Source organism: Lissotriton vulgaris, chromosome 9, assembly GCF_964263255.1.
Source record: "Lissotriton vulgaris chromosome 9, aLisVul1.2, whole genome shotgun sequence".
Classification (NCBI taxonomy): Eukaryota; Metazoa; Chordata; class Amphibia; order Caudata; family Salamandridae; genus Lissotriton; species Lissotriton vulgaris.
In genome coordinates this window covers 1,117,054,473-1,117,079,855 of record NC_141697.1, presented here as the reverse complement: position 1 = coordinate 1,117,079,855, position 25,383 = coordinate 1,117,054,473, and the positions used below count along the sequence as shown (strand labels likewise).

The following is a 25,383-nucleotide window of genomic DNA, read 5'->3' as shown; positions in this document are numbered from 1 at the left end:
CCTATATCTAACCCTAAAAATGGACACTCAGATTCCTATCAGTCACTCCTATGGCAGGCCTTAACAATCCTGAAGGCAGAGTGCATGGAATCGTGTGAAATGGTGCTCTGGCATGAGCTGAGCCCGTTTGCAGCTTGCGGAACCAAGTCCTAATAGCTGTTCCATGATAACGCATACCATATACTCTTAAATGCATTATAATCCTCGCGGTTATATGCTATCTCTGGTATTGCTTTATCAAAACATGTCGAGTAAGGTGTCATACGAATTGGAATACTAACCCCTCGCCAATTCTGGCGACGGGGTTAGCATTCCACCCTTCTAGAGGGACACGACATGTATGTAACCCTGAACCCCGGTTAAAGTTAACTCGAGCCTCAGCATCACAAAATGGATGCTGCTACCACAGACACAAGTCTGACCCCCTACAGCTGGGAGTCCTTCCAGCGAGGGGAGCTTGGACAAAGGGTTTCCTGTCAGGGGCGGTGCTAGCACCATCCCAGACAGGGTTTTGTGTATCCTGGGTAGGCAGGGCTTTACAAGGAGGTGACTGCTGAGTGGCACCCCGGTGCTCACTCCGCATAGGCCGGCCAGAACCAGTTCCAGGGGCACACCAGCCCCTGGCCTGGGGAAAGTCCGGCATGGGAAGGGGGTGTAACCACCCCCCTCCTAGTCCCACCCATAGGCAGGACCTAGTCACCGGGTCAGCCCCTTTTCTTAGTATAAAGTTAGGAGCGGGCCCCCTTTTCAAATTAGATCATCTTTGGAATCAAGACATGACTTTCTACGAAAGGACTTCAAGATTTCTTCTTCAAGATTCTCCCTTGTGACTAAGGAGTAGTCACCCTGCATCCGCAGGCACCATCTTAAGAACACTGCGGTCTGCTGCAAGTCCTTCCTCAGGAATCAGACGATCCAGCTCGACGAGACCCGGCTTCCCTGGCACCTCTGACCTCTACTCATCTCTACAGCAAAGCTGAGAACCGTGAGTGCGACGAGACCTCGAGGGACCGGCTATCGCCAAGACTGCACGACTTCTTTACAGCAAGCCTGCCGAGTGACCCTCTGGTGAGTGCTTTGGGGTCCGAGAAGCCCCGACCCTGAGCAGCTCCAGCACCGAAGTACAGCCTCCCAGCATCTCCACGATCTGCGTGGGGCCCTTCTGCTTTTTGCTGCTCACCGCGTTGTTTGGCTACTAGCCCGCTGGCTTGTGGCCTTCTTAACGACGCCCGACGACATCACTGCTGCTGGTCTGGTTGCTCCAGACTGGCCCTTGCTCCCTTCCAAGAGAGGAGCACCCCGGACCCTCCTGGTCCACTCCAGACGCCATTTTAGGTCCACCGCGTGGGCTTGAATAAGCCAAGGCTTTGTTGCCCAATCCTGGGTCCAGCGACGCCGACAGCTTCATCCATCGTGGGACAGCTCGCTCCTCCATCCTGGTCGCCGACAACGCCTCCTGGTCCGTGAGATCTGCAGAGCCCAGCGTCGCCCACTCACCTAGTCGAGGTGACTACCATCCGGTGCCCTCCTGGTGCCACCTGACTACTGGCTAGTAGTCACGAACTTGGTCCCCTCTGCTTTCAGGTGTCATCCATCTTCGATCCAGGCTTGGATCACTCGAACTATCTTCACTGGTCGCCTGCCAGCAACTTCTTTCTTCAGGCTCCTGGTCCGTCTACGAGGATTCCCGACGTCTTTTGAGACCTATGCAGCTGCAGCCCCTGGGCTAGGTAACTTCGGCATTCCGGTGCCTCAGCATAGACTCACTATCCAAGGGTCAGAATCCATGGTCGTTTTCTTCCTACCAGGTCGGGTTCGCCCGAGAACACTAACTTTGCTTTTACTAGCTACCATAGACTTTGTCCCGCATCCCGCGTGAGAGTGCACACTCTGCACCGAGTCCCCTAGGCCTCCTGTAAGTAATCTGAAGGTTCTATAGTCAAGTCCTAGCGATTCCAAAGCCTATTAGTACTGTACTTACCTGCTAGTAATTTCGCATTCCACTTCCAGAGTATATGGTTTTACGTGCCCCTCGGGCATTTGTGTATATTGTGCTAACTTAAGTATTTTCGTAAGAGTTTTGTTTTGTGCTTAGTACCCTTGCCTCATAAAGAGTACAGGGCTGTTGTGATTCTAATAAATACACTTTTTATTTTCATAACACTTGTGTGGTGTCCTTTCACTTGGTGTTCAAGGGGTATATGTGTGGTATAAAAGCTGGCTTAACACACCCTCTCGAGTCTTTAGCCTTAGACTGCTCGTATCCACGCTACTAGGATAGCTGGTCTATAAGGTTGACTTACAACCAATCATCAATAAGGGTTGTTGGACTGATACATAGTGATCACTAGAATAGTGAGCACTGCATATCAGGCCACCTTCTCACAGCCGGTCCGACGTGTCTCGTCGCACCCACGGACCTCAGCTGGGCTGCAGATGTAGGTAGAGGTCGGAGAGGTCTGGGAATCCGGGTCTCGTCGGGCTCTGAAGTCTGGATCCGTGAGGGAAGACGACAAAGGGAAGCCGCTGGACGCTGATGGTGCTGGCTTGTGCAGGGTGGACACTCCTTGGCAACAAGGGAGATTTCTTCAGTCTTCTTGGCAGAAAGTCGAAGGCCAGAGTTGTTTCTTGTAGAGTTTCAGTTCAGAATTAATCTAACTCGGAATGGGACCAGCTCCTACCTTTATCCTGCTAAAGGGGGCTGTACTACGACTAGGTCCCTCCTATGGGTGGGACCAGGAAGGGGGGTGGTTACACCCCCTATCCTTTGTCGGTCTTGCGCCAGAGCTGGGGTTGGAGAGCCCCAGGAACTGGTTTAGCACCGGTGTATGCACAGGGACACCTTGTGTGCCCCAGGCATTTCTCATTCCTTTCAGCCCTGTCCAACCCAATACACAAAATCCTGTCTGGGGTGGTGCTAGCACCTCCCAAGGCAGGAAACCCTTTGTCCAAGCCTCCCTCGCTGGAAGGACTCCCAGCAGCAGGAGGTCAGACTTGTGTCTGTGGTGGCAGCATCCATTTTGTGATGTTGAGGCTCGGGTTAACTTTAACCGGGGTTCACAGTTAGGTACATGTCGTGTCCCTCTAGAAGGGTGCGTCGCCAGAATTGGCGAGGGGGTAGTATTCCAATTAGTATGACACCTTACTCGACATGTTTTGATAATGCTATGCCAAAGTTAGCAATAACCGCGAGGATTATAATGCACTTAAGAGTATATGGTATAGCGTTATCATGGAAACAGCTAAAGGACTTGGTTCCAAAAGCTGTAGACAGGCTCAGCTCATGCCAAAGCACTATCTCACATAATTCCAAGCACTCTGCCTTCGGAATGTTAAGGCCTGCCATAGGAGTGACTTATAGGCGTATATGTGTCCATTTTAGGTTTAGATATAGGTATACTATATCTAAATCAAAGGGTGATTACACCACCTTGCCCCAGCAGATTGATCAGCCAGTTGTGTCAGATTTGGATGGCCAGCCAGGGGTGGCATAATATATGCTGCAGCCCCTGGTAGGCCTTGGGTTCACTTATGCCCTGGGTACCTATGGTACACTGTACAAGGACTTACAAGAGTGACCCAATACCAATTGGTAAATGCACCTAAGGTACATGGATGTCAATTTAGAGAGAGAACAGCTAGGCTGTGGGTCTGATTAGCAGGCCCACAGCCGGGGAAAGTCGTAAACCAGAGAAGCAAAAAGCAAAAATCTGGGGTGACCATAGGATTGCAGACCCTACTCTCCTACAGTGGTAATATTCTACCCTTTCTGACTAATTCTTCAAGAATTTTTTAGTCGGTTATGCCACCTTTATTCTACAACTGTCCTTCCTGTGGGAAGAAGATGTCAAAAACAGATCCCCATTCTGTTTGTGTGGTTTGTCTACCTTCCACACATGATGTGGAAAAATGTTATCACTGCCTCAAGCTTTACAGAAGAACTCTGAAGGAAAGAGAGAAGATTCGGCTTTTGGGACTTCTGGAGAGAGAAAGGCATCATGAAATGGGGGCAAGAAGTGAGTTGTCATCTGGAAGGCCCCCTTCTTCGGCAAAGCGTCGAAGATCTGCTTCTCCTGAAGGTAAAAGCAGGAAAAAACGACATCAGGAAGTGTTGACGCCGAAAAAAGTGAGTTTGACATCGAAATCTAGATCGCCATCCGGTATGTTGACTTCGAGACCTGTGGAAAGAAGTACATCGACGTCGAAGTCAGCGCCCTTAAGGCCCAAGTCGGCGTTGAAGCGGAAATCGAGGTCGCCGTCGAGTAGCTTGTCGACGTCGAGGCATTAGGTGTCGGTTGCTGTGTGGACGACGTCGAGAGGAAAAGTGAGATCGACGTCGAGAGAGAAAGTGAGATAGACCTCGAGACCTGAGAAAAGATGATCAAGGTCGCCGTCGAGACATGAGTCGACGTCGAGACATGCCTCGGGCTCGAGGCTTGAAAGGGCTCTGTCGACGTCGAAAAAGCAAATGACGTCGAGGAAGTCGACGTCTAGGTCTCCGCCACCTGCCTCACGGTCGGCGTCGAGACTTTCTAGATCGGCCTCTCTGACTTCTCATAGGTCTTTGTCGAGGTCAGAGCCGGCGTTGAGGGATTTGGCTGACCCTCCAAGGTCTACGTCGAAAGACGATGTCTAGGATATCTGTGGACAGGTCTTCAGTAGTCAGAGCCTCTGGGCATAAACAATCCTCTATTGTGGCACATTCTGGCTCGACGTCGAGAAATTCAACGTCAAGGGATAGGCAATTGGTACCTAAAGAGGCGGCTTCAAGATCTCCGCAGTCTATTCGGAGTTCTTCTTCAGCGTCTTCTTCCTCATTGGGAATTCAGATTGTGCAGGTTACCCCGGATGGCTCTCCGGTGCGTAGAACACCTCCTGTGAACGTGTCCCCTAGATGGCTGGAAAGCATACGCCATTGGAAGATACAACCAAGGCCCACTGACAGGCCTCTTACTTTGGAAGCTTCAAGACCACCGGCTGGTGGTTCTCCAAGAAGATCTAGATCTCCGGTGAGGAGGCATTCGCATTCTAGGGATCGCAGTAGGTCTCATTGGTCTCCTACTCCTAGGAGAAGGCATAGATCTCCTGCATCTTCCTCTCCATCGAGATAGTCTTACAGAGACTATTCACCCATTATCTCAACTCCACCTTCCAGGATATCTCCGGTGGATGATCTGGGAACTTTCAATGAGGTATTGTGCTGTGGGGCTAGCAAATTCAATATAACGATGGAAGTCCCTCCTGTGAAGTCTTCTGTCATATTTGAAACTCTACATCATAAATCGTCTGCTAGACCTCTTCTTCCGTTGGTGCCTGGTTTGTTGGAACCGGCAATGAAAACTTTCTTCACACCAGCTACGGTGGGCTCCGGGCTTTCAAAAATTGCAAAAAAGTATAAAGCACCAGATGAAGATCCTCTTTTTCTGCGTACAGATCCACCTCTAGATTCTCTAATAGTGCAGCGGCCAGGAAGGATCACTCGGCTACGTCTGTCTCATCTGCTCCGCCAGAGAAAGACAGTAAAAACATCGACTCCTTGGTTCGGAGGATGTGTAACACAGCTGAATCAGTCATGAGAGTGGCCAGTGCTGAGGCTTTACTGGGTCGTTAGGATCACCTCCTATGGGACTCTATGTCTAGGTTCGCGTAGAAGCTACCGAAGGAGGATTAGAAGGATTTTCTTGAGATTGTGGCAGAAGGTGGTTTGGTATCAAACCAAAGTATAAGTGCGGCGGCTGATTCTGCGGATTCTGCGGATCTTGCAGCGCATGGTTATGCCCACGGCATATGCTCCAGGAGGACGGCTTGGCTGCGCCTCACGGGCCTTAAGCCAGATGCCCAAAGGAAAATAGTCAATCTGCCATTCGATGGGACGACATTATTTGGATCTCATGCGGATGATGAGATGGCCACGATGAAAGCGGAGCTTGACACTCTAAAAGCGGTTGGCCTAGGGAAAAAGGAGTTCCGCCGTCGTTTTTGCCCCTACGACAAGAGGTCGTTTCAACAGCGTGGGCAAACAGCAAACTGGTTGTCTCAAAACCAGGGGCAGTCTCAACAGAGGTCGCAGTTTCAACAGCGCAGGCCTGGTCGAGGCAGAGGAGGAAATAGACAGTCCACTGCTGCGAAACAGCCTCAGAAGCAATGAGAAAGAACTTCCTCCACAGCTGTGGTCTACTCCGGTAGGAGGAAGCATTGCTTTATACTTGGACAATTGACAAAGGACAGATGGGTCATCGGCATAATCCAAAATGATTATCTCCTCAAATTCAAATCACCTCCTACTGCCATAAGACCAAAGAGAGTTTTTCATCAAAGTCAAAAACTCCTACAAAAAGAAGTATCCTTTTTTGCAAAAACACCATAGAGGAAGTTCCTCTTTCACAGAGAAACCAAGGTCTGTACTCCCGCTTCTTCTTGGTGAGAAAGAAAGGTCCCAATGCAGAATTCAGACCTATACCGGGTTTAAGATTGTTGAACAGATTTATTCGAAGGGAGAAATTTCGGATGTTAGCGCTCCATCAAATATTTCCCCAGTTACATCAGGGGGACTGGATGTGTTCCATCGACCTGAAGGATGCATATTTTCATGTTCCAATCTCGAAGAGGCATTGAAAATTTTCTCAGATTTCAAGTGTCTGTACATCACTACCAGTATGCAGTATTTCCGTTCGGACTAAAGTCAGCTCCCCGAACATTCTTGAAGTGTATGGCAGTGGTAGCTGTCTTCCTTCGGAGACAGAGGATTTTCATATATCCTTACTTGGACGACTGGCTCCTGAAAAGTTCGTCCCCATCTCTTCTGGAAGATCATCTTTCAATATGCCTTCACCTCATGCACAAATTGGGTCTTCAGGTCAATTTCAAGAAATAGATAATGAACCCAACCCAGAAAATCCACTATCTGGGAGCTCTTTTGAACACAGAAAAAGAAAACGTGTGTCCTTCGGAGGAGAGGTGGTTATCAATCAGGACAAAATGTCAGCTTCTTCTTCAAGCCGCTTCCCCGACTTTTCGCCAAGTATCCTCTCTCCTGGGGTCGATGGTGTTGTGCATCTTCATAGTTCCAAACGCAAGATTGCACATGCGTCCTCTGCAACAATGTTTAGAGGATCAATGGAGATAGAGGATGGGGTGCTGGGAGGATCGAATACTCCTTCATCAGTCCGCCAAAGATTCCATCCGATGGGGGATAAAGAGGTCCCACTTAAGGCAAGGAGTGCCATTTCATCACGATCCTACTACTCAAACTCTGATCACAGAGGCCTCACTCCAGGATGTGATGTGCTCATATGGGCCCTCTGAAAGTACAAGGGCTATGGTCAGATTCCGAGAAGGGCGATCACGTCAACCCGCTGGAACTAAGGGCGGTTCATCTGGCTCTCAAGTCCCTGTTTCCATTGTTGCTGTCTCGGTCCCTCCTAGTGCAAACAGACAATAAAACGACTATGTATTATTTAAACAAGCAGGGGGGTACCAGATCCAGGACTCTTTCCATGGAAGCCCAGACCATCTGGAATTGGTTACTGGCGAGAGACTTGCCGATAACAGCGGTGCATCTGCCCGGGTCCCTCAACTCGCAGGCAGATTTCCTCAGCAGGGATTTTGTCGAGGCTCACGATTGGGTCCTCAACGAGGAAGTCGCAAACAGTATTTTTCAAGCATGGGGAATCCCAGATATCGACCTGTTCGCAGACGCGAGAAAGGCAAAATGCCAGCCTTTGCGTCCAGATTTCCCCAGGTCGGGTCTCAAGGGAATGCCCTTTTGATAGACTGGTGTCAGAACTTACTGTACGCTTTTCCTCCGACCCCATTGATACCAGCAGTAATCAACAGGATGTACAAGACCAAGTCCAGGATGATTTTGATTGCCCCCGAGTGGCCACGCCAAGGGTGGTTTCCAGATCTCCTTCAGTTGTTGGAAGTCCAACACAGGAGGTTGCAGTGTCGCCCAGATCTTCTGTCCAAGCAGAAGGGGAGAGTGTTCCACCCCAACCTGTCCTCCCTACGCCTGGCAGCATGGCTTCTGAAGTCATCCAGTATGGACATTTGCAGTTGAATCCTGAGTGTATGCATATCCTTAAGGAGGCGAAGCGACCTTCTACAACGAAATCATATGGTTTTCAATAGAAACAATTTTTTCTGTGTTGTGAGAACAATGGTCTGGATCCTATACATGTTCCGGGACAGGTGATTCTGCCTTATCTGTTACATTTGGGGAGGTCTGGTCTTCAGTTTAACTCTATTAAAGTCCATCTTGCAGCGATCACGACCTACAGGAAATCTCCTACTCAGACCTCCTTTTTTAGTATGCCTGTAATGAAAGATTTTCTGGAAGGTTTACGGAAGGTGTATCCGCCAGTCAGGTCACCTTCCCAACCTTGGGAGCTTAATGTGGTATTAACTAAGTTAATGGGTGCTCCTTTTGAACCTATACATAAGGCCTCCTTGCAACTCTTAACTTGGAAGGTAGCGTTCCTTATAGCCATTACGTCTGCTCGTAGAGTGAGCGAGATCCAGGCTCTGTGTTGCAAGGAACCTTTCATTGTGTTCCATGCTAATAGCGTGGTACTCAGGACGCATCCTTCCTTTATGCCCAAGGTTGTGTCAGATTTTCACATTAAACAGACTAACCTAGCCTACTTTGTTCCCAAATCCTACTAATCCTCCGGAAAGAGCTCTACACTCTTAAGATCTTAAAATAGTTGTTAAGTTTTATCTGGACAGAACAAAGACTTTGAGACAGTCAGACCGTTTGTTCATTAACTATGATCCTATTAATACGGGCTCTGCGGCTTCCAAGAGGTCCATATCTAGATGGATTGTGCATTGTCCGAGAATATCAGTTGTCAAACAGGTCTTTGTCAGGAAGACCGAAGGCTCATTCTTCAAGAGGGAAAGCTTCCACTACAGCTCTTCTTAGAAATGTTTCTATGGCAGAAATCTGTAAGGCAGCTACAGACTTAGCTGATCCGGAGGCGGCGTACACTGCCTTTTGTGACTGGATCGTGAGAGGTCTTGACGCGCTCATTCGAGTCAAATGGACTAAGGGGCGTAGGTCCATCTCAAACCCATGGTACAATGAGGCTCTGAGAGCTTTGAGGAAGCAATGTAAGAGAGCCGAGCGCTCTTGGAGAAGGGATTATAAAGAGGGAGATAAAGTAATCTATCTGGCAAAAATGAAGATATATCATAAAGCGATTTGCTCTGCGCGTGCAGCATTCTATGCAGAGGAAATAAAAACCAGCTCGAACCCCACTAAATGCATCTTTAAAATTGTGCAAGAGTTAAAGAACTCCAGATGCAGGATATCTGAGATATCCTCTGCACAGCAATGCGAAGAACTAGCCATATTTTTTGTCGAAAAGGTGAAAATTATCTATAAGACCTTCTCACTGCACCCTCCTGGTCTACATGATTTTGCTGACATCAGGTCTGGTGGTACCACCCTAGCATCTATCCCAGAGATGTCTGGGGAAGAGCTAGTCAAACTTTGCAGGAAAGTGAAAGCGGGCTCGGCCATCGGACCCTATGAGGCCGGCACAATTTATGGAGTCCCTAGCGCACTTTCAACAGCCGATCGGTGCCATACTTAACCTGTCCTTTTCCACAGCCATAGTTCCTAAGGCCTGGAAACAGGCACGGGTTACCCCCATCATTAAGAAGCCCCCACTAGATCCGTTCAAACCTGAAAATTTTAGGCCAATCTCCCTTCTCCATGGATGGCCAAGAATGCTGAGGCTCATGTGAATAATGTCCTCTCTCAATACATGAGCCAAAATGATATTCTGGATCAGTCGCAAAACGGATTCAGGCCTGGCCATAGTACTGAGTCCGCCCTTCTCGCCTCTACTGAACACTTAAGGTTGATCCTCGATGCCGGTCAGAGTGCAGCGCTGATTCTGTTAGATCTCAGGGCTGCCTTGATACGGTCTCGCATGAGATCCTTCTGCACCGACTGGAGGCGGTAGGGATCACGGGATCCGCCTTACAGTGGTTTCGATCTTTCTTAGAGGAGAGATCTTTTCGGGTCTCGGCACCGCCATACATCTCTCAGTCTCACTCTATCGGCCAGGGAGTTCTGCAAGGCTCTGCACTTAGTCCATCTTTGTTCAATCTGTATGTGCAACCCCTGGCAGTCGTGGCTAAAGAGTGGGACCTAGCGCTGGTATCATATGCGGATGATACCCAGCTGGTTATCACTCTAGCTGAAGGGCCATCTGCGTCTGCTAAGAGGTTTAGAGATGGTATGGCAGCAGTCGCCCAGTGGATGGCAGAGAACTGTTTACAGCTCAATGCTAGCAAAACAGAGGTTCTGCTGGCAGGGAAAAACACCGCCCTCTGGAACGAGCATTGGTGGCTGACATCGGTGGGCACTATACCAACGCCCAAGCCCCTAGTGAAGAACTTGGGAGTGTCGATGGACTCCTCACTCAGCTTTCAGTCCCACACAAAGAGAGTGGCAGCTACTTGTGTGGGCCTGCTGAGAGGCCTAAAACCAATCCTGAAGTACTTTGAGCCAACAGTTCGCCAGCTTATAGTTCAAGCCATGATCATCTCTCGCTTGGACTATGCTAGCGTGCTGCTCCTGGGTGCGAATAAAGCAGAGATCTTGCGACTCCAAAGGGTCCAAAATCTGGCAGCGAGAACTCTGATCGGGCTTCCTCGCAGATGCTCTGCCAGAGCAACGATTGAAAGACTACATTGGCTCCAGATTGCTTCTCGGATCAAATTCAAAGCCCTCGTCATGGCATTCTAAATCCTTAAAACCGGGAGACCAGTTCTATTGCGCCCACTGCTGACTTGGTACCTTCCCCGCCGTAGCTTGCGCTCGTTGGGCAACACCTGGTGATGGTACCACGAACCAAATTATGCCGTATGGGAGGTCACTCCTTCCGGTTGTTAGCGGCCAAATTATGGAACTCTCTGCCGGTCCACATTCATGGAATGGAGAATTTGTTGGCTTTTCGGAAAGCCATCAAAACCATCCTTTTCTCACTTCCATAGGCTCCTGTATTTGCCTGACTGTCCTTGAGTATCTGTTTTTTTTGGTCTAGCAGCGCCGGGACGCCTCTTTGCTGGGGCAGCTGTTGCGCTTTACCAAATTCCTAACATTAACATTAACAAGCCCCTCGGTTAGTATTCTGGGGAGTGAGGTGAGTAAATGCTGCACTCCCAGGATTTTGAGGATGGTCAACAAGCTATTACAGTGTGAGTTTGATGCGACTCATATTTCGGGTGGCAAGAATGGGCGAACAGACTTCCTTTCCACTTTTCACGCAATGTGGATGAACACAAAGATATATATTTTTCTGATTTGATGAGAATTGTGAGGATTGTTTGGTTGCAGATTTCGGAATACAAAATAAGAAATAGTTCAGGGAAGCACTCCTGTCTTTGTATCTCTTTTTTGAAATATTTGCTTTTACTAATTTAACTGATTTATAGCGTGCACATTGGTCAAGGTAACTGCCTGTGTCCCTGTAGAAACTTGATGTGGGTAATGGTTCAGGAAGATGAGACCTGAAACAACCAACATGCACTGCTTTTGAAGTGTGTGGTGATGCACAAAAACACAACGTTTACTACTTTCTTCTAAACTTTGATTATTTAGGTTATCAAAATAAATAATACAAATTCATACATCTTTTCATTTATTTATATCAATGTTTTCTCACCGACAGTGTTTCTTTCAAACAATTATTTGAATTGCATGATAATCATTATACAAACAGATGTATAACTTCTCAAAACATCATATTTTCACATGATATACATAATTCAATCCTCTGAATATAAATTATTTTGATGACTGTGGTTGCTTGCCCTATGTATTTCGGGACGGACTCGACTTCCCTTCTTTAGGGGCCACTGAAACATTGAAAAAATTGAAAAATGAATCTAAATAGAATGCAAAAAACGTTCAATACCAACGTGACCATTCGGCGTGCCAACATGGACCGTAACTCGTGCATGATAAATCCCCAAAACCAGTGCATTACACCAACTTCGAATAATCCAATAGACTCCATGACAGTTAACCAATCACCCAAACATACGAGTTACTTACCTTGGATAACGATGTAGCTGACAGAGACATTGTCTAGCCGCAGATTCCTTAACTTAGAATTATCCCCAGGCGTCAGACTGGATCCGGAAAGTTTTTGCAGCAGCACCTCTGCGCGCCGGGGGACGGCACCACACGACCCCGCCTTGATGTCCACGGATGTGAGGACAGCGAGGTCATACACGTCGCTCCCTGCGCGCTGACGTCAGTTTTCTTCGGAGAAACCTTTATGTGGCACAAGGTGGAGCCACCAACAAAACTGTGAAAGTATGGTAACAGTGTGCAAAGGAGGAAAAACTCTGTAAAACAAAGAAATCAGATGGTGCATAACACCATCATAAAGGACAGTATCAGATACTGCCTATTTACACACCAAGAAGTGAAGGCAGAGTATTGTTTTGAGAAACAACCCCACAAAGCAAAGCGTGGACCTTCCCCAGAGGCTGAGTAATAAGTGAAGAATAGAAAAACTCTGTAAAACAAAGAAATCAGATGGTGCATAACACCATCATAAAGGACAGTATCAGATACTGCCTATTTACACACCAAGAAGTGAAGGCAGAGTATTGTTTTGAGAAACAACCCCACAAAGCAAAGCGTGGACCCTCCCCAGAGGCTGAGTAATAAGTGAAGAATATCTCGACAGACAAAAGGTACACTGTTTTCTAACCCTGGGCAAAGTACTACGCTATACTCGCGTAGCTTGCGTAGTTTGCGCAACTTCACACTATGCGAACTGCACGTAGCACAGTGCAAACATGCGTAGCGTAGCGGTAATTTTTTGCTTGCTCACGGTCCTCCCAAGTCAAGTTGGCGACCGCGAGCAAGCAAAATGACATCCTCGCGAGACTTTTTCCTTGTTCGCCATCGCGAGCATGGAAAAAAAAAACTCCCGGCGAGATTTTCAACGCGGGGACGTCAGGTTTCGCATTGCGAGTGGTCGCGCATGCTCGCGACCGCTCACAATGAGAATCTACCAGTCCGCCTTGAGAAAGCTGCAGCTCGAGTAAAAATCTACTTGATCAGCAGAAAAGTACAGCTTGCACTGTGCAAGATGCCGTTTTCAATGATTGCACAGTGCTGGATGCTTGTCCGCACTCTGCAATCATTGAAAATGACATCTAGCACAGTGCGAACATGTAACTGCACAGTTCACGAAGTGCTACGCGTAGCTCAAAGTGCACTTTGTGTAGCTACGCGTAGCGCTACTTCGCAAACTACGCCCACCCCTACAGTGTTTTCACAACCTAGAACTGTGCCGGCCAACAAGGACGGAGCACAAGAAGAACAACAATCTACAGCGAAAAGGCATTACAAGAATGGCACTTCCCAGCCCAGCCAACCCCAAGAAGACGACTGTAGAGGAGACAAGAGCCCTAAGTCGATGGAGGAGGCGGGAGGGAAGAAAAGCAACAGGAGAAGACCCCAAACTGGAAGTACCAGAGTGGAGGAATGCAGAGAAAGGGAAGAAGAAACTCCCAACGAAGGCGAAGCAAAAAGCACCGCTCTACAGGAAGAGAAGCCACCTGGAGGGAGGCAGCTGCATATGGCAATTATTAAAGGGTCGCACCAATATGAGCACCCTGGAGGAAGACCAGTGCCAACTGAAAGGAGTCAAAGGGAGAAGCCCACCTGGCAAGGACCTCGATGAACAGGGAGGATGGGTGGGCATTAAGGAATCTGCAGCTAGACAACGTCTCTACCAGACACATCGTTACCGAAGGTAAGTAACTCGTACATCTGATAGAGACATTTAGCCGCAGATTCCTGAACTTAGAATAGGTACCACAGCCATACCCCAAGGGGGAGGTGGGTCAGCGACAGAACAACAGAAAGTGCTAGATAGAACTGAGCCGGCAACAGAGTGACGACCAATGGGGAAAGCTGTGGAGGTGTAGCCAGGCAGCAACCGAAGCAGCTCGGAAGAGAAAAAGACAACGGTAGGCAAGGTATCACAAGACTGCCAAAATGGCACGAGACCATACCTGTGTGTGTATGAGATGTAGAAACGACACTAAGCCATATCCCAGAACGGAAGAGAGTTGATAACAAAGGGAGGAAGAAGAACTACTCCCAGAGCTCAATGGTGCACTAAGTTGACACCAACCAAAGCTAGAGGACTACATGGAGAGACGTAACCAGAGCCTACCAGGCTAGCCCAAGCAAGGGAGGCCGGACAGGTAGCATCCAGGAAGCGAAGGGCAAGAGGCAGGAACTGAGCAACATCTCAGAAATATAGGCGGGAACAAGAGACACTCAAAGTGCACACTTATTCACAAGAAGGTGACGGGGGCAGATAGCACCACACTGAAACACACCGAGGCGGACCACAACGAGAACATGCACATAGCAGACAGCTACGGAGACAACAAGGTGGCGTAGCTAATATGAGTACAGTACTGCCCAACAACGCAGTTTGAGGCCAAGGGGAGAAAGTACCCACGGGAGACAGAGACCCAGAGCGCAGCACCTGGGACGACCTTCATCAGAGGAGCTGTCCGCGGGCACACCAGATACAGATTAGGGTGACACCCAAAAGATAAAGACACATCCGAAGGGTGTGGCAATCGTGGCCCGAAGCACACGTTACATACCTTCGGTAACGATATATCTGTAAGAAACAGTAGTTCGTGTTAGATTCCTTACCTTAGAATATCCACAGGCGTCAGACTGGATCCTGAAAGTTTTCGTCAGAAGTACCCCTGCGCGTCGGTAGGCGTCGTCTGCGGCTCCGCGTCCGTCGTCGTGATCGCCGGGATGACGCCGGAGTACTTAGACTACGCCCTCGCGCGCGGACGTCAGTTCTGCACATAGCTTTTCGCGCCAGGAACGTAGAGCCATGCAAGAAACCGACACTGGTGCCATGAAACTAGGGCCCTGGTAGGGAGATACCTTAACCCTAGATATCGGTTCGCAAAACGGGGGATGGGTGGGGGTTAATGAATCTAACACTAACTACTGTTTCTTACAGTAGTATCGTTACCGAAGGTAAGTAACTTGTGCACCTGAAAGAAACAGGTTAGTGTTAGATTCCTTACCTTAGAATAGATACCCCAGCAATATCAATCCCGGTGGTGGGTCGGTGAACCAAGATCACACCAGAAAGTCCTGGAGAAAAGAACGGCCGAAAAAGCCATCTCTCCGGACTTGGCTGTCCAGGCAGTAGTGCTTAGCAAACATGTGCAGTGAGGTCCACGTAGCTGCCTGACAGATGTCCTGCTATCGGACTCCCGACCCAGGGCAGTAGTAGCCGCTGTGGCCTGAGTGGAATTGGCACGCAGCCCCACATGAGGCTCCTTTTTCGCCAAGGAGTAACAGACCTTGATGCACAAAACAACCCACCGAGAGATGGCCCTCTTGTGCACCGCCCGTCCCTTCTTAGCACCCACGTAACCAACAAAGAGCTGGTCGTACACCCGGAACTGGCGTGTGCAGTCTAGATAGAAGAAGAGTGCACGTTTTGGGTCCAGACGGTGGAGCCTCTCTTTCACTTTTGAGGAATGCGGAGGCGGAAAGGTGGGCAAGGTGATGGACTGACCGACATGAAAGGCAGTAACCACTTTGTGCAGGAAAGAAGGACAAGTCCTCAGAACAACCTTGTCAGGATGGACAGAGATAAAAGGAGGCTTAGAAGACAGAGCCTGGAGCTAAACTCACTCTCCTTGCAGAGGTGATGGCAACCAGGAATGCAGTTTTAAGAGTCAGAAGACTAAGAGAACACTTCAGTACAAGGTTCAAGTCCCACTGAGGCATCACAAAGGGAACAGGAGGAAACATGTGTGTGATGCCTTTCAAGAATCTATTTACAACAGGGGACTAGAAAAGAGAAGGCTGGTCAGGAAGCCTCAAGAAGGCTGAAATGGCAGAGAGATAGCCTTTGATACTGCCCAGAGCAGAGCCCTGCTGGTCAAGAGAAAGAAGGAAGAGGAGAACCTCTGAAAGGGGGGCAGAGTGGATCCACAGCCTTTGCTGTGCACCATGCCACAAACTTGTTCCACCTGCAGGCGTATCCCGTTTTTTTGGAGGGATGCCTGGCTGCCAGAATCACATAACAGACTTCAGGAGCAACTCAAATGGCCTCAACTGTCGCCGCTCAATCTCCACGCATGTAGGTGGATACTGGACAGGTTCGGGTGGAGGACCGTCCCCTGTTGCTGCGACAGAAGGTCCTCCTGAAGAGGCAGACAAATCCGGGGATTAACTGACATGCTGAGTTGCTCGGGATACCAGTATCTTCGTGCCCAGCCCGGAGCCACAAGGATGACTTGGGCCCGGTCTCGCCTGATCTTCTTCAGCACTCTGGGCAGAAATGGTATAGGCGGAAAGGCGTACAACAGACCGCAGCTCAACTCGCGATGAAAAGCGAGTCCGAGCGAGCGCCACCTTGGAAATTCCTACGCGCAGAACTGATGACATTGTGCGTTCCCTTCGGTGGCGAATAGATCTAACCAAGGCTCTCTCCACTGCTAAAAGAGACCTTGCGCCACTGCAGAGTTCAGACGCCATTCGTGACCCATCATGCACTGGCGGCTGAGTTTGTCTGCCCTGGCGTTCAGGGAACCTGCCAGATGTTGAACCACGATGGTGACGCCCTGGTGTTCAAGCCATGTCCAGAGGCGCAGTGCTTCCTGACAAAAAGAGTCCACGACCCCACCCCGCCCTGTTTGTTGCAGTACCATATGGCGGTGGTGTTGTCCGTAAACACCTGCAATACACTTCCCCGGACAGAGGGAAGGACGGATCGCCCGCAGCTCCAGAAGGTTGATATGGAGCCGGGATTCCGCCGGAGACCAGAGGTCTCTGATCTCCGCCTTTCCCACGTGGCCCCCCATCCCAGGAGGGACGCATCTGTCACTACTACGTGCTCCGGTTGGGGTAGGTAGAGGGATCTGCCGCTGACCCAATCGTGGTTTGTGAGCCACCACTGCAACTGACTTGCAGTGCCCTCCGAGATCAGGACGTGGTTGGACAGGTTGCCCTGATGCTGCGCCCACTGAAACTTCAGGTCCCACTGCACTCGGGATAAAGGCTGAAAGATCCGAATCAGAGCCTGAATATCCCGAACCCGCTGTTTGAGAGGATAAACCCGAAACTGCGCCGAGTCCAGAACCGCTCCGATGAAAAGGAGCTTCTGAGAGGGGCACAGGTGCGACTTCGGCACGTTGATGGAGAACCCCAACGAGTGCAGGAGGTCGGCCGTAGTCTGGAGGTTGGTGACGACTGTCTGGGGCGAGCCCGCCTTCAACAACCAGTCGTCGAGATAGGGGAAGGCTGAAACCCCTGAACTACGCAGATAAGCTGCGACCAGCGCCATCACTTTCGTGAACACCCAAGGGGCACTGGTGAGGACGAAGGGGAGCACAGTAAACTGAAAGTGCTTGTGGCCTACCGTGAACCGTAGGTAGCGCCGGTGGGCCGGCAGGACGGGGATGAGGAAATATGTGTCCTGCAAGTCCAACGCTACCATCCAGTAGGTTTTTAGCTCTGTCATCAACTTTGGTGTTCAGTTACTTTGCTCACTGCTTCCCAATGCGGTTATGTTAGGCAAGTTGTTAAATAAGTCCTCTGCTGCAGTTTCCTGTGCGCGGACCGAGTCAGCTGATATAATGGCTTGTTTTTGTGTGCTAACTCTGGTATGTGAGCTCGCGTTGCCTGCCACACCTCCCCACCGAATGCAATAGTTCCCGGACACTCACTGCCGTACACGCCAAACTGGAGAGTCCTCCGACCCTGCTACAGTTAGCGCTCGCTTGGCACTCGTCCTGTCACTGCTTTTCGGGGGTTGCCGCCAAAGAAATCCTTCCAAGATTGCGAGTCCAATGCTGGCTGTGGGCTGCTGCATCTTCCGGGGGAGGGGATCCGTAAGTGGAATCAACCAAACTTCCGCAAAGTAATGTCCAAACAGGTTCCCGGGTGTCTCTCGCACTCTCACTCCCATCTGGCAAATGCAATGCTTCAGAGAAGAAGGGGGATACGGACACCAGTTTTGTGGTATTGCAGGTCTTTATTTTTCAAAGCCTCGTCAGACGCGTTTCGGCTATCTAAGTATCCTTGATCACTGGCGGAAACGCAGTCCGCTTTCTGTTTTTATACCATTTTAAAGAATTGCTTTCACCCATGTCATGTGTTAAAATAAACATGAAAAACAGACTAGTGGCACTTATTTAATTTCATTTAACAAACAGTTATTTGCACTGTGGGCTGACCCGAGAAGATATTTAAATACATATTTAAATACTTACACAACAAGGCGGTGACTCAAAGAGCCCAAAGGGACCTCCATGCCTGCTTGGCGCAGGGCGGAGCTACACAATAGCACACACCTGGAGTATATCACGCCCCCAAGAAAACAGGGGAACACATCTAAGGGCAAACCACTGTCAGAAGACAGAACACAAACAACAACAACCTGAGGACCACCACCACAGTGGGCTTACTGCCAACCCCCAAAAAACACATAGTCCAACTGGTGGACGCTAAATGAAAGGGTAACCACCCCAGGATATGACAACCTGAAACATGCGCACAAAGCTACCTATGAGTTAATCTTCCTAATCAAGTCTGGCACCTGGGGAAATTCACAAGCTGAGGAATCTTAGAAGTCTCTATCAGAAAGCACAGTGTTGCTGCAAGACCCAACTAAATGTGGGTACAGATTCCATTCATCATTCATCACTGAATAAAACAGCATATATTTCATTCCATTACTGAATAGTATGTAACCCTTTTTGTTTTTGCATAAAACTAACAATGTTGTTCCTTTACTTAACCGAATTGTGTGATTTTTATTATAAGTGGCTAAAAATATTTCTTATTCCATTAATCAATAAACAAAGCACTCCCATAGCTATTTCTCAAGAAAAATTCAATGTTCTTTGCAAATAGTACGGCTTAAGTGTTTTTATAAACAATAAGTGTACATTTATTCTGTTAATTTACGCAATAAGACTGGCAGAGAGCAAACCAATAAAGAAACCAACCTACTCCATGAATAAATAAATCACTAATATATGGAGTCAATATACTCTGATGGGCCGTCAGTGCCCAGAAAGATGAAAAAGAAAGGTAAGGCAAGGAGAAATTTCATATACACATGCAGTTGTATTACTAAATCATACTGCAAACTGTGGAACATGTCTGGAGCACATCCATTTCAGTTATCAAAAGAAAGAGCCCACATTGCTCTCCATTACGGAATAAAACAGTATAAACTCTTTTGTCGTTTTATGGTAACTGAGTTACTCCTAGTCCGTGGCTTCTTTTCAGTACAATATTCGTGGGTACCCTGCACATCATGGTATGAATTTAAAACTTTGTGTGGTGACTATGCGCACCTGAGTGCGTCATATGTGTTCTCATTTTTTCTGCATCCACTGTGGCCACATAAAGAAGTTCACTGGAGGGCGCCAGAAACAACATATCAAGAGTATTAGTTTCACCAAGAAGGTGGTGATGTTAATTGTTTTGGTGAACTATTGTGAAAGGTTATGTGAACAAAACAAAAAAAGGTAAATTATGCACCTACCTGGTGAAGGTTATACACACCAAGTACATGTTGTTCAACAAACAAACAAAATACTTTAGACCACAGAAGCCCAACAAACAATGGGGCACCAAACAGGAGGGCAGTGAAGCATTATACACATATTGCCTTCTGCCTGCCTCAATGTCTGTGGAGATACTCTTTCAAGCATGTCCCAATATGCCCCAGTGGCCACAGCTGAAGTTTTATAGTTATCCACGTACACCTGTTTTTGAGAGATGACACAGCAAGGACACATAATCCACCGAGAAAACAATTTGTTTGATATTCTGGAATGTAGGTGTACTGCAGTAAGGTTTCTGGATCCAGTCCGACAACTAAGGGATATCCACAAGGTGATGACTCAACTCTGAGGTAGAAGTATCCATCAGAAGAGGCACGCATTCTGTAAAGTCCTAGCATGCACAGCACAGATGGGACAAATGGCTGCAAAATATTGAGAGAGTACTCAAAGAGAAAATAGACAGGACTAGCACTCTCGAAGTATTACATTTAGCATCATGTAATAGCCACGCTGAATGTAAAAAATTAAGGCTATAAGGGGGTTTTGCTCTTCAAAACCCAATAGCATCTTAATATCCGGAGGTCTAAAAAAACACTTATTCAGCTTTTTACTTAGCAAAGAGACAAACACACATAAATTAAGTAAATTATTATAAACAAGTTTCTATCAAACAAAATATCAATACAGGAAGGAATAGTTTAGCAGACAGTGTCATATGTGAAGAAAAAAACAGCTTTCATGTGAACCAAATATCGGCTTTCATCGTATACCTTATGAACGGAGCAGTCGATATCTTCGTTTTGGATAATTATAAGGAGTTTATCTAAAGCTGCTTTTGTTTCCAAAAACTGCTGTGGGTTGCACTCCGTATTTCCCAGCTTTGTAAGATATTCCTAAAAAGAAAAAGATTTAGGTTGAAGCTCAGTCACTACGCAAGAATATGAAAATAGAGCGTGAGTGTATAATCATATGTATGTTTCTGTACTGGAGATATATGTATGCCATACCAGTGGAAATAAATTTGGACCAATAACACGATATTTAGAGCAGCTATATTAATAAAACATATTCACATATTTAACATTACAGTGAAAAGGTCATCATTCATACTATTGACCTACTACATACAGCATACCTACCGGATGAGGAAAGCACAAGTTAATTCCATTCAGTTACGTTTTATCCCACAAGTTACTTACCTTCGGTAACAATATATCTGTAAGAAACAGTAGTTAGTATTAGATTCCTTACCTTAGAATATCTCCAGGCGTCAATCTGGATCCGGAAACTTTTGCGTAGCAGTACCCCAGCGCGTCGCTAGGCGTCGTCTGCGGCTCCGTGTCCGTCGTCAGTGTCGTTGGCGCTGGGATGACGTCGCCGGAGTACTTAGACGCCGCCCTCGCGCACTGTCGTCAGTTCTTATAAACAGCTTTTCCACGCCAGAAACGCAGAGCCATGATAAATGGCTGGGGCAATAAGGAATCTAATACTAACCACTGTTTCTTACAGATATATCATTACTGAAGGGAAGTAACTGGTGCATCTGACGATTTGCAGCACCCACCTGTCTGATGTGATGGTTTAAATTTATCAGGCCATCCAACTTAATCAGAACAATCATGAGGAAGATCATTGTGACGGTAATGATCCTAACAGACTATGCACTGAAGAGACTACTTTTGCTACCCCTTCTGATAAAACTTTCACCCCCTCACTGAGTGCTTGGCCAACACTCAACGTTGACACTGTCACCGAACTTCTAAGCACGATAAAAGCAGGCTCACCAAATGACCCTCTACCTTGCCCCATCTTAAAATTACTTAGTAGAAAAGCTTTATCCACCATTACAGATCTTCTAAATAACTCCTTGCAAGAAGAATGTGTTCCTCAGGAGTGGAAGCATGCTATGATCCATCCCCTTCTAAAAAAAGCTGATGCTGACCCGAAGGTACCCGCAAACTTCCGACCAATATCTCTCCTACCTATTTTTGCCAAAATTCTAGAAAAGCATGTCCACCGTTGTCTTTCTAATTATATAACGACACATGATCTGTTACCTCCCCATCAATCTGGCTTCCGAGCAGGTTTTTCAACAGAAACCACCCTCCTAGGTGTAACAGAAAACATTCGTTCAATGATAGATAAGGGTGAAATAGTGGCACTGGTGCTTTTAGACCTTTTTGACACTGTTTCACATGCGGTACTAATAAAAACTCTTCGCTCAATAGGCATCTGTGGCCCTGCTTTAAATTGGATCACATCCTTACTCGAAAACAGAACATTTCAAATCTTCTCTAATTTTGCGTGCTCTGATATCCATACCTACAAACATGGAGTCCCACAAGGCTCAATTTTAAGTCCACTACTTTTTAATTTATACATGAGCCCTCTTGCAAAAATAGCTAAGGAAACTGGACTGATAATGTTCTCCTATGCTGATGATTCTCAGCTTCTCTTTTCCCTTCCACCAACAGGCAATAATGATCCTTCTACTTTAAGAGTAGGACTTACGAAAATCGCTGGATGGATGAAAAAAAACTTCTTGAAATTAAACGGTGATATAACCGAACTTATAATCCTGGGAAGAAAGAAAGAACTCTGGGGACCCCAACACTGGCCCCCGGAAATGGGCTCTCCTCCAATTCCAACTAACCAGGCCCGAAACCTAGGCTTTGTTGTTGATGACACACTCAGTATGCACCAGCAGGCCATCAAAACATCAGCCACCTGCTTCGTCATCCTGAAGTGGCTAAAGAAAATCTGCTGGATGCTACCGGATCATACTAAAAGAACTGTCATTAACGCCCTAATAACATCAAGATTGGACTACGCCAATGTGCTAAACTTAGGGTCCAACAAGGCCACAGTCCGCAAACTACAAACTGTGCAGAATGCAGCTGCAAGACTGTTAGGTAAAATTCCTATCCATGCACCCACTACCAAACTCATACGTGAATTGCACTGGTTAAAAATTGAGAACAGAATCAAATTCAAATCATTATGCTTCATGCATAAAATCTCAACAAATAAAGCTCCTAAATACCTACGAAGTCTGGTACAATGTTACCTTCCATCTAGGACGCTGAGATCTGCAACAGCGAATAAATTTGTTGTGCCCAAAATAAGACTATCACGCATGGGAGGCAGATCCTTCGCATACCTTGGTCCCTCCCTGTGGAACTCCATGCCACAAGCTCTGCGCTTAGAGGTTAATTACATCAGATTCAGAAAAGCCATAAAAACCTGGCTGTTCAACGTCTAAGTCAGCTGTCCAATTACCCTTCACTGAATCACAAGCTCCGGGAAACCCTTTGTTGGGTAGCTGTTTGCGCTATACAAAATAAATAAATGAAATAAATAAATAAATGGTGCGCCAGTGGAGGAGGTGATGGCGAACCCTGCCCCCCACTGGCGTTAAATGGGCCTGAAAGCTCGGACTAGGAAGGCTTTGAGGCGGATGCTGCGGGGGTGGTTGTGGACTGGCCTCGCCGTTGCCCGCTGGCACCGCCATGGCGGCTACCACGTCCGCAGCCGCGCTGGATGTTAGTATGCGGCCCGTGGCTGGCAGGACGTGTGGGGGTGCCCCTTACTTGGCCACGAAAGGCAGCAGTTTGCTGGCGCGAGCCGACTACCGGAGTTCGAGGAGCTTACGGGACTGCTCCTGCCTAGCTTTCGACGTCAAGGCCTGGCAGTCGGGGCACGACTTGTCATCGTGGTCGGCCCCTAAGCAATATAGGCACCGGCGATGGGGGGCGTAACTGACATCAATCGGTTGCAGTCGGCACAGGGTTTGAACCCGGGCTTCCCTATCGTTCGACTCGAAAAACAGATCAAAAAGGATCGAAAAAGTTTAGTCCAAAAATGACTAAAGGGTACCAGTTTTTCCAGATCGGCGCTTGCTGGCGCGGAAAAAAGAATAACTGACGTCAGCGTGCGAGGGTGGCGTCTAAGTACTCCGGCGACATTGTCCCCGCGCCGACGACGGAAGCAGAGCCGCAGACGCCGCCTAGCGACACGCAGGTGTACTGCTACGCAAAAGTTTCTGGATCTAGACTGGCGCCTGGGGATATTCTAAGGTAAGGAATCTAATACTAACCTGTTTCTTTCATATTGGTGAATACTGTGAGAAGTTGGCCTGATATGTGATGTCCACTATTCTAGTGGGCACCCTGTATCAGTCCAAACAACCCTTACGGTGATGGTTGTAAAGTAAACCTTATAGACCAGCTATCCTAGTGGTAGCATGGACAAAGCAGTCTTCGGCTAATACTTCAGCGAGCATGAAAAGCCAATTGTTTTACCAACAATAATCCCTTGAATACCAAATGAAAGGACACCACACAAGGTATATATCAAATATATATGTATTTATTACTAACACAACCCCTCTGCATTCTTTATGAGGTCAGAGTTCAAGATACAGCACAAGTTACTCAATAAGCATACTATAAGTTGCACAAATACAATTCTGCCCTAGGGGCCTCACGAACCATATACTAAGTAAGTGGTATAAGAACCACTTCAGGAGAGGTGAGTAGGCCTAGGAAATCGCTAGGGCTACACTGAACAGCCAAAGTTTAGGAAGTAGGAGTCCCACAGGATGCGTGTGCAGTGTCTAAACACACACGCGGGTTACCATAGACTTTCAATGGGAACGTAAAAGTTACAAAGTAGTTAATTTCAGACACTTCCAGGTGGACTACGGGAAAACCCAGTTAAACTAGGACACTTGGATAGTTGTTACCCACTGGAGCACCGGAGTACTCGAGTTACCTCACACAGGGAAGCCGGGTGCATAGGTGTTCTTTCGCGTCGGGTTTCGTCAATCAATCCTATGGAGAGCTGCAAGAAAGTGCTGCAAGCGACCAGGAGCAGAGGGGACAGAGTCTGGGTCACTAGCCAGTGACAAGGAAGGAACCAGGTAAGAACCAGGCGATGTCGAGATGCAATCAGGTGATGAGGTGAAGCTCGTCTCTGCAGCCACGTGGACCAGAAGGAGTCGATGACGACGGGGGGGGGGGGGGGGGGGGGGGGGTGTAGTATTCCAAAGTGTTTGACACCTTACACAACATGTTTTGATACAGGCAAACCAAAGTTAGCATTGACCGCAAGGATTATAATGCACTTAAGAGTATATGGTATGGCTATATTGTATTGTATTGTAATTGCATTTATACAGCGCTTACTACCCCTGACGAGGCTTCAAATCGCTTTTTCGGCGGGTAGCACGCTACTCCGGGACCCATAGAGGATTAGTGTTGAATTAGTATAGTGAAACATGCAAGTACATTTTAAGTGGTGGATAGGTTAGTCAGTTATTTGGATTTGGAATGATAGCTGAAGGATAGAGGAGGACAAAGGTTTGTATTTATTTATCGCTCGCTTGTTTTCGCACTCTATTCAGGAAGCCTATAAAGGATTAGTGGTGAATTAATATGGTGAAATATGAGGTAATTTCAGTGGTGGATATTAGTCTGTTACTTGTGGTGAGAAGGATAGCGGAGGGATAAAAGGGGAAGAAAGATTTGCATTCATATAGCACTTGTTACCCCTGATGGGTGTTGAAGCGCTTTTCTGGCGAGTAGCACGCCACTCCGGAACCCATAAAGGATTAGTGTTGAAAATTAGTATAGTATAAATATGAAATAATTTGAGTAGTAGATGTGTTATTCAGTTATTTGGGCAGTATATTAGTATAGTTGAATATGGAATTTGAGAAGTGAACATGTTAGTCTATTAATTTTGATTGAATAGGATAGTGGAGGGATA

General features: G+C 47.6%; 1 protein-coding gene across 4 annotated transcripts in view; it reads right to left on the bottom strand.

The window, feature by feature from the left end:
- TASOR (transcription activation suppressor) overlaps nt 1–25,383 on the bottom strand; it is a 939,357-nt gene that overhangs the window by 145,737 nt on the left and 768,237 nt on the right. For all 4 annotated transcript variants that reach the window (XM_086939126.1, XM_086939124.1, XM_086939127.1 and 1 more), the window contains one exon: nt 20,385–20,507. In XM_086939126.1, coding sequence (XP_086795252.1) covers nt 20,385–20,507 — 123 coding nt within the window. The remainder of the gene's footprint in view (nt 1–20,384; nt 20,508–25,383) is intronic.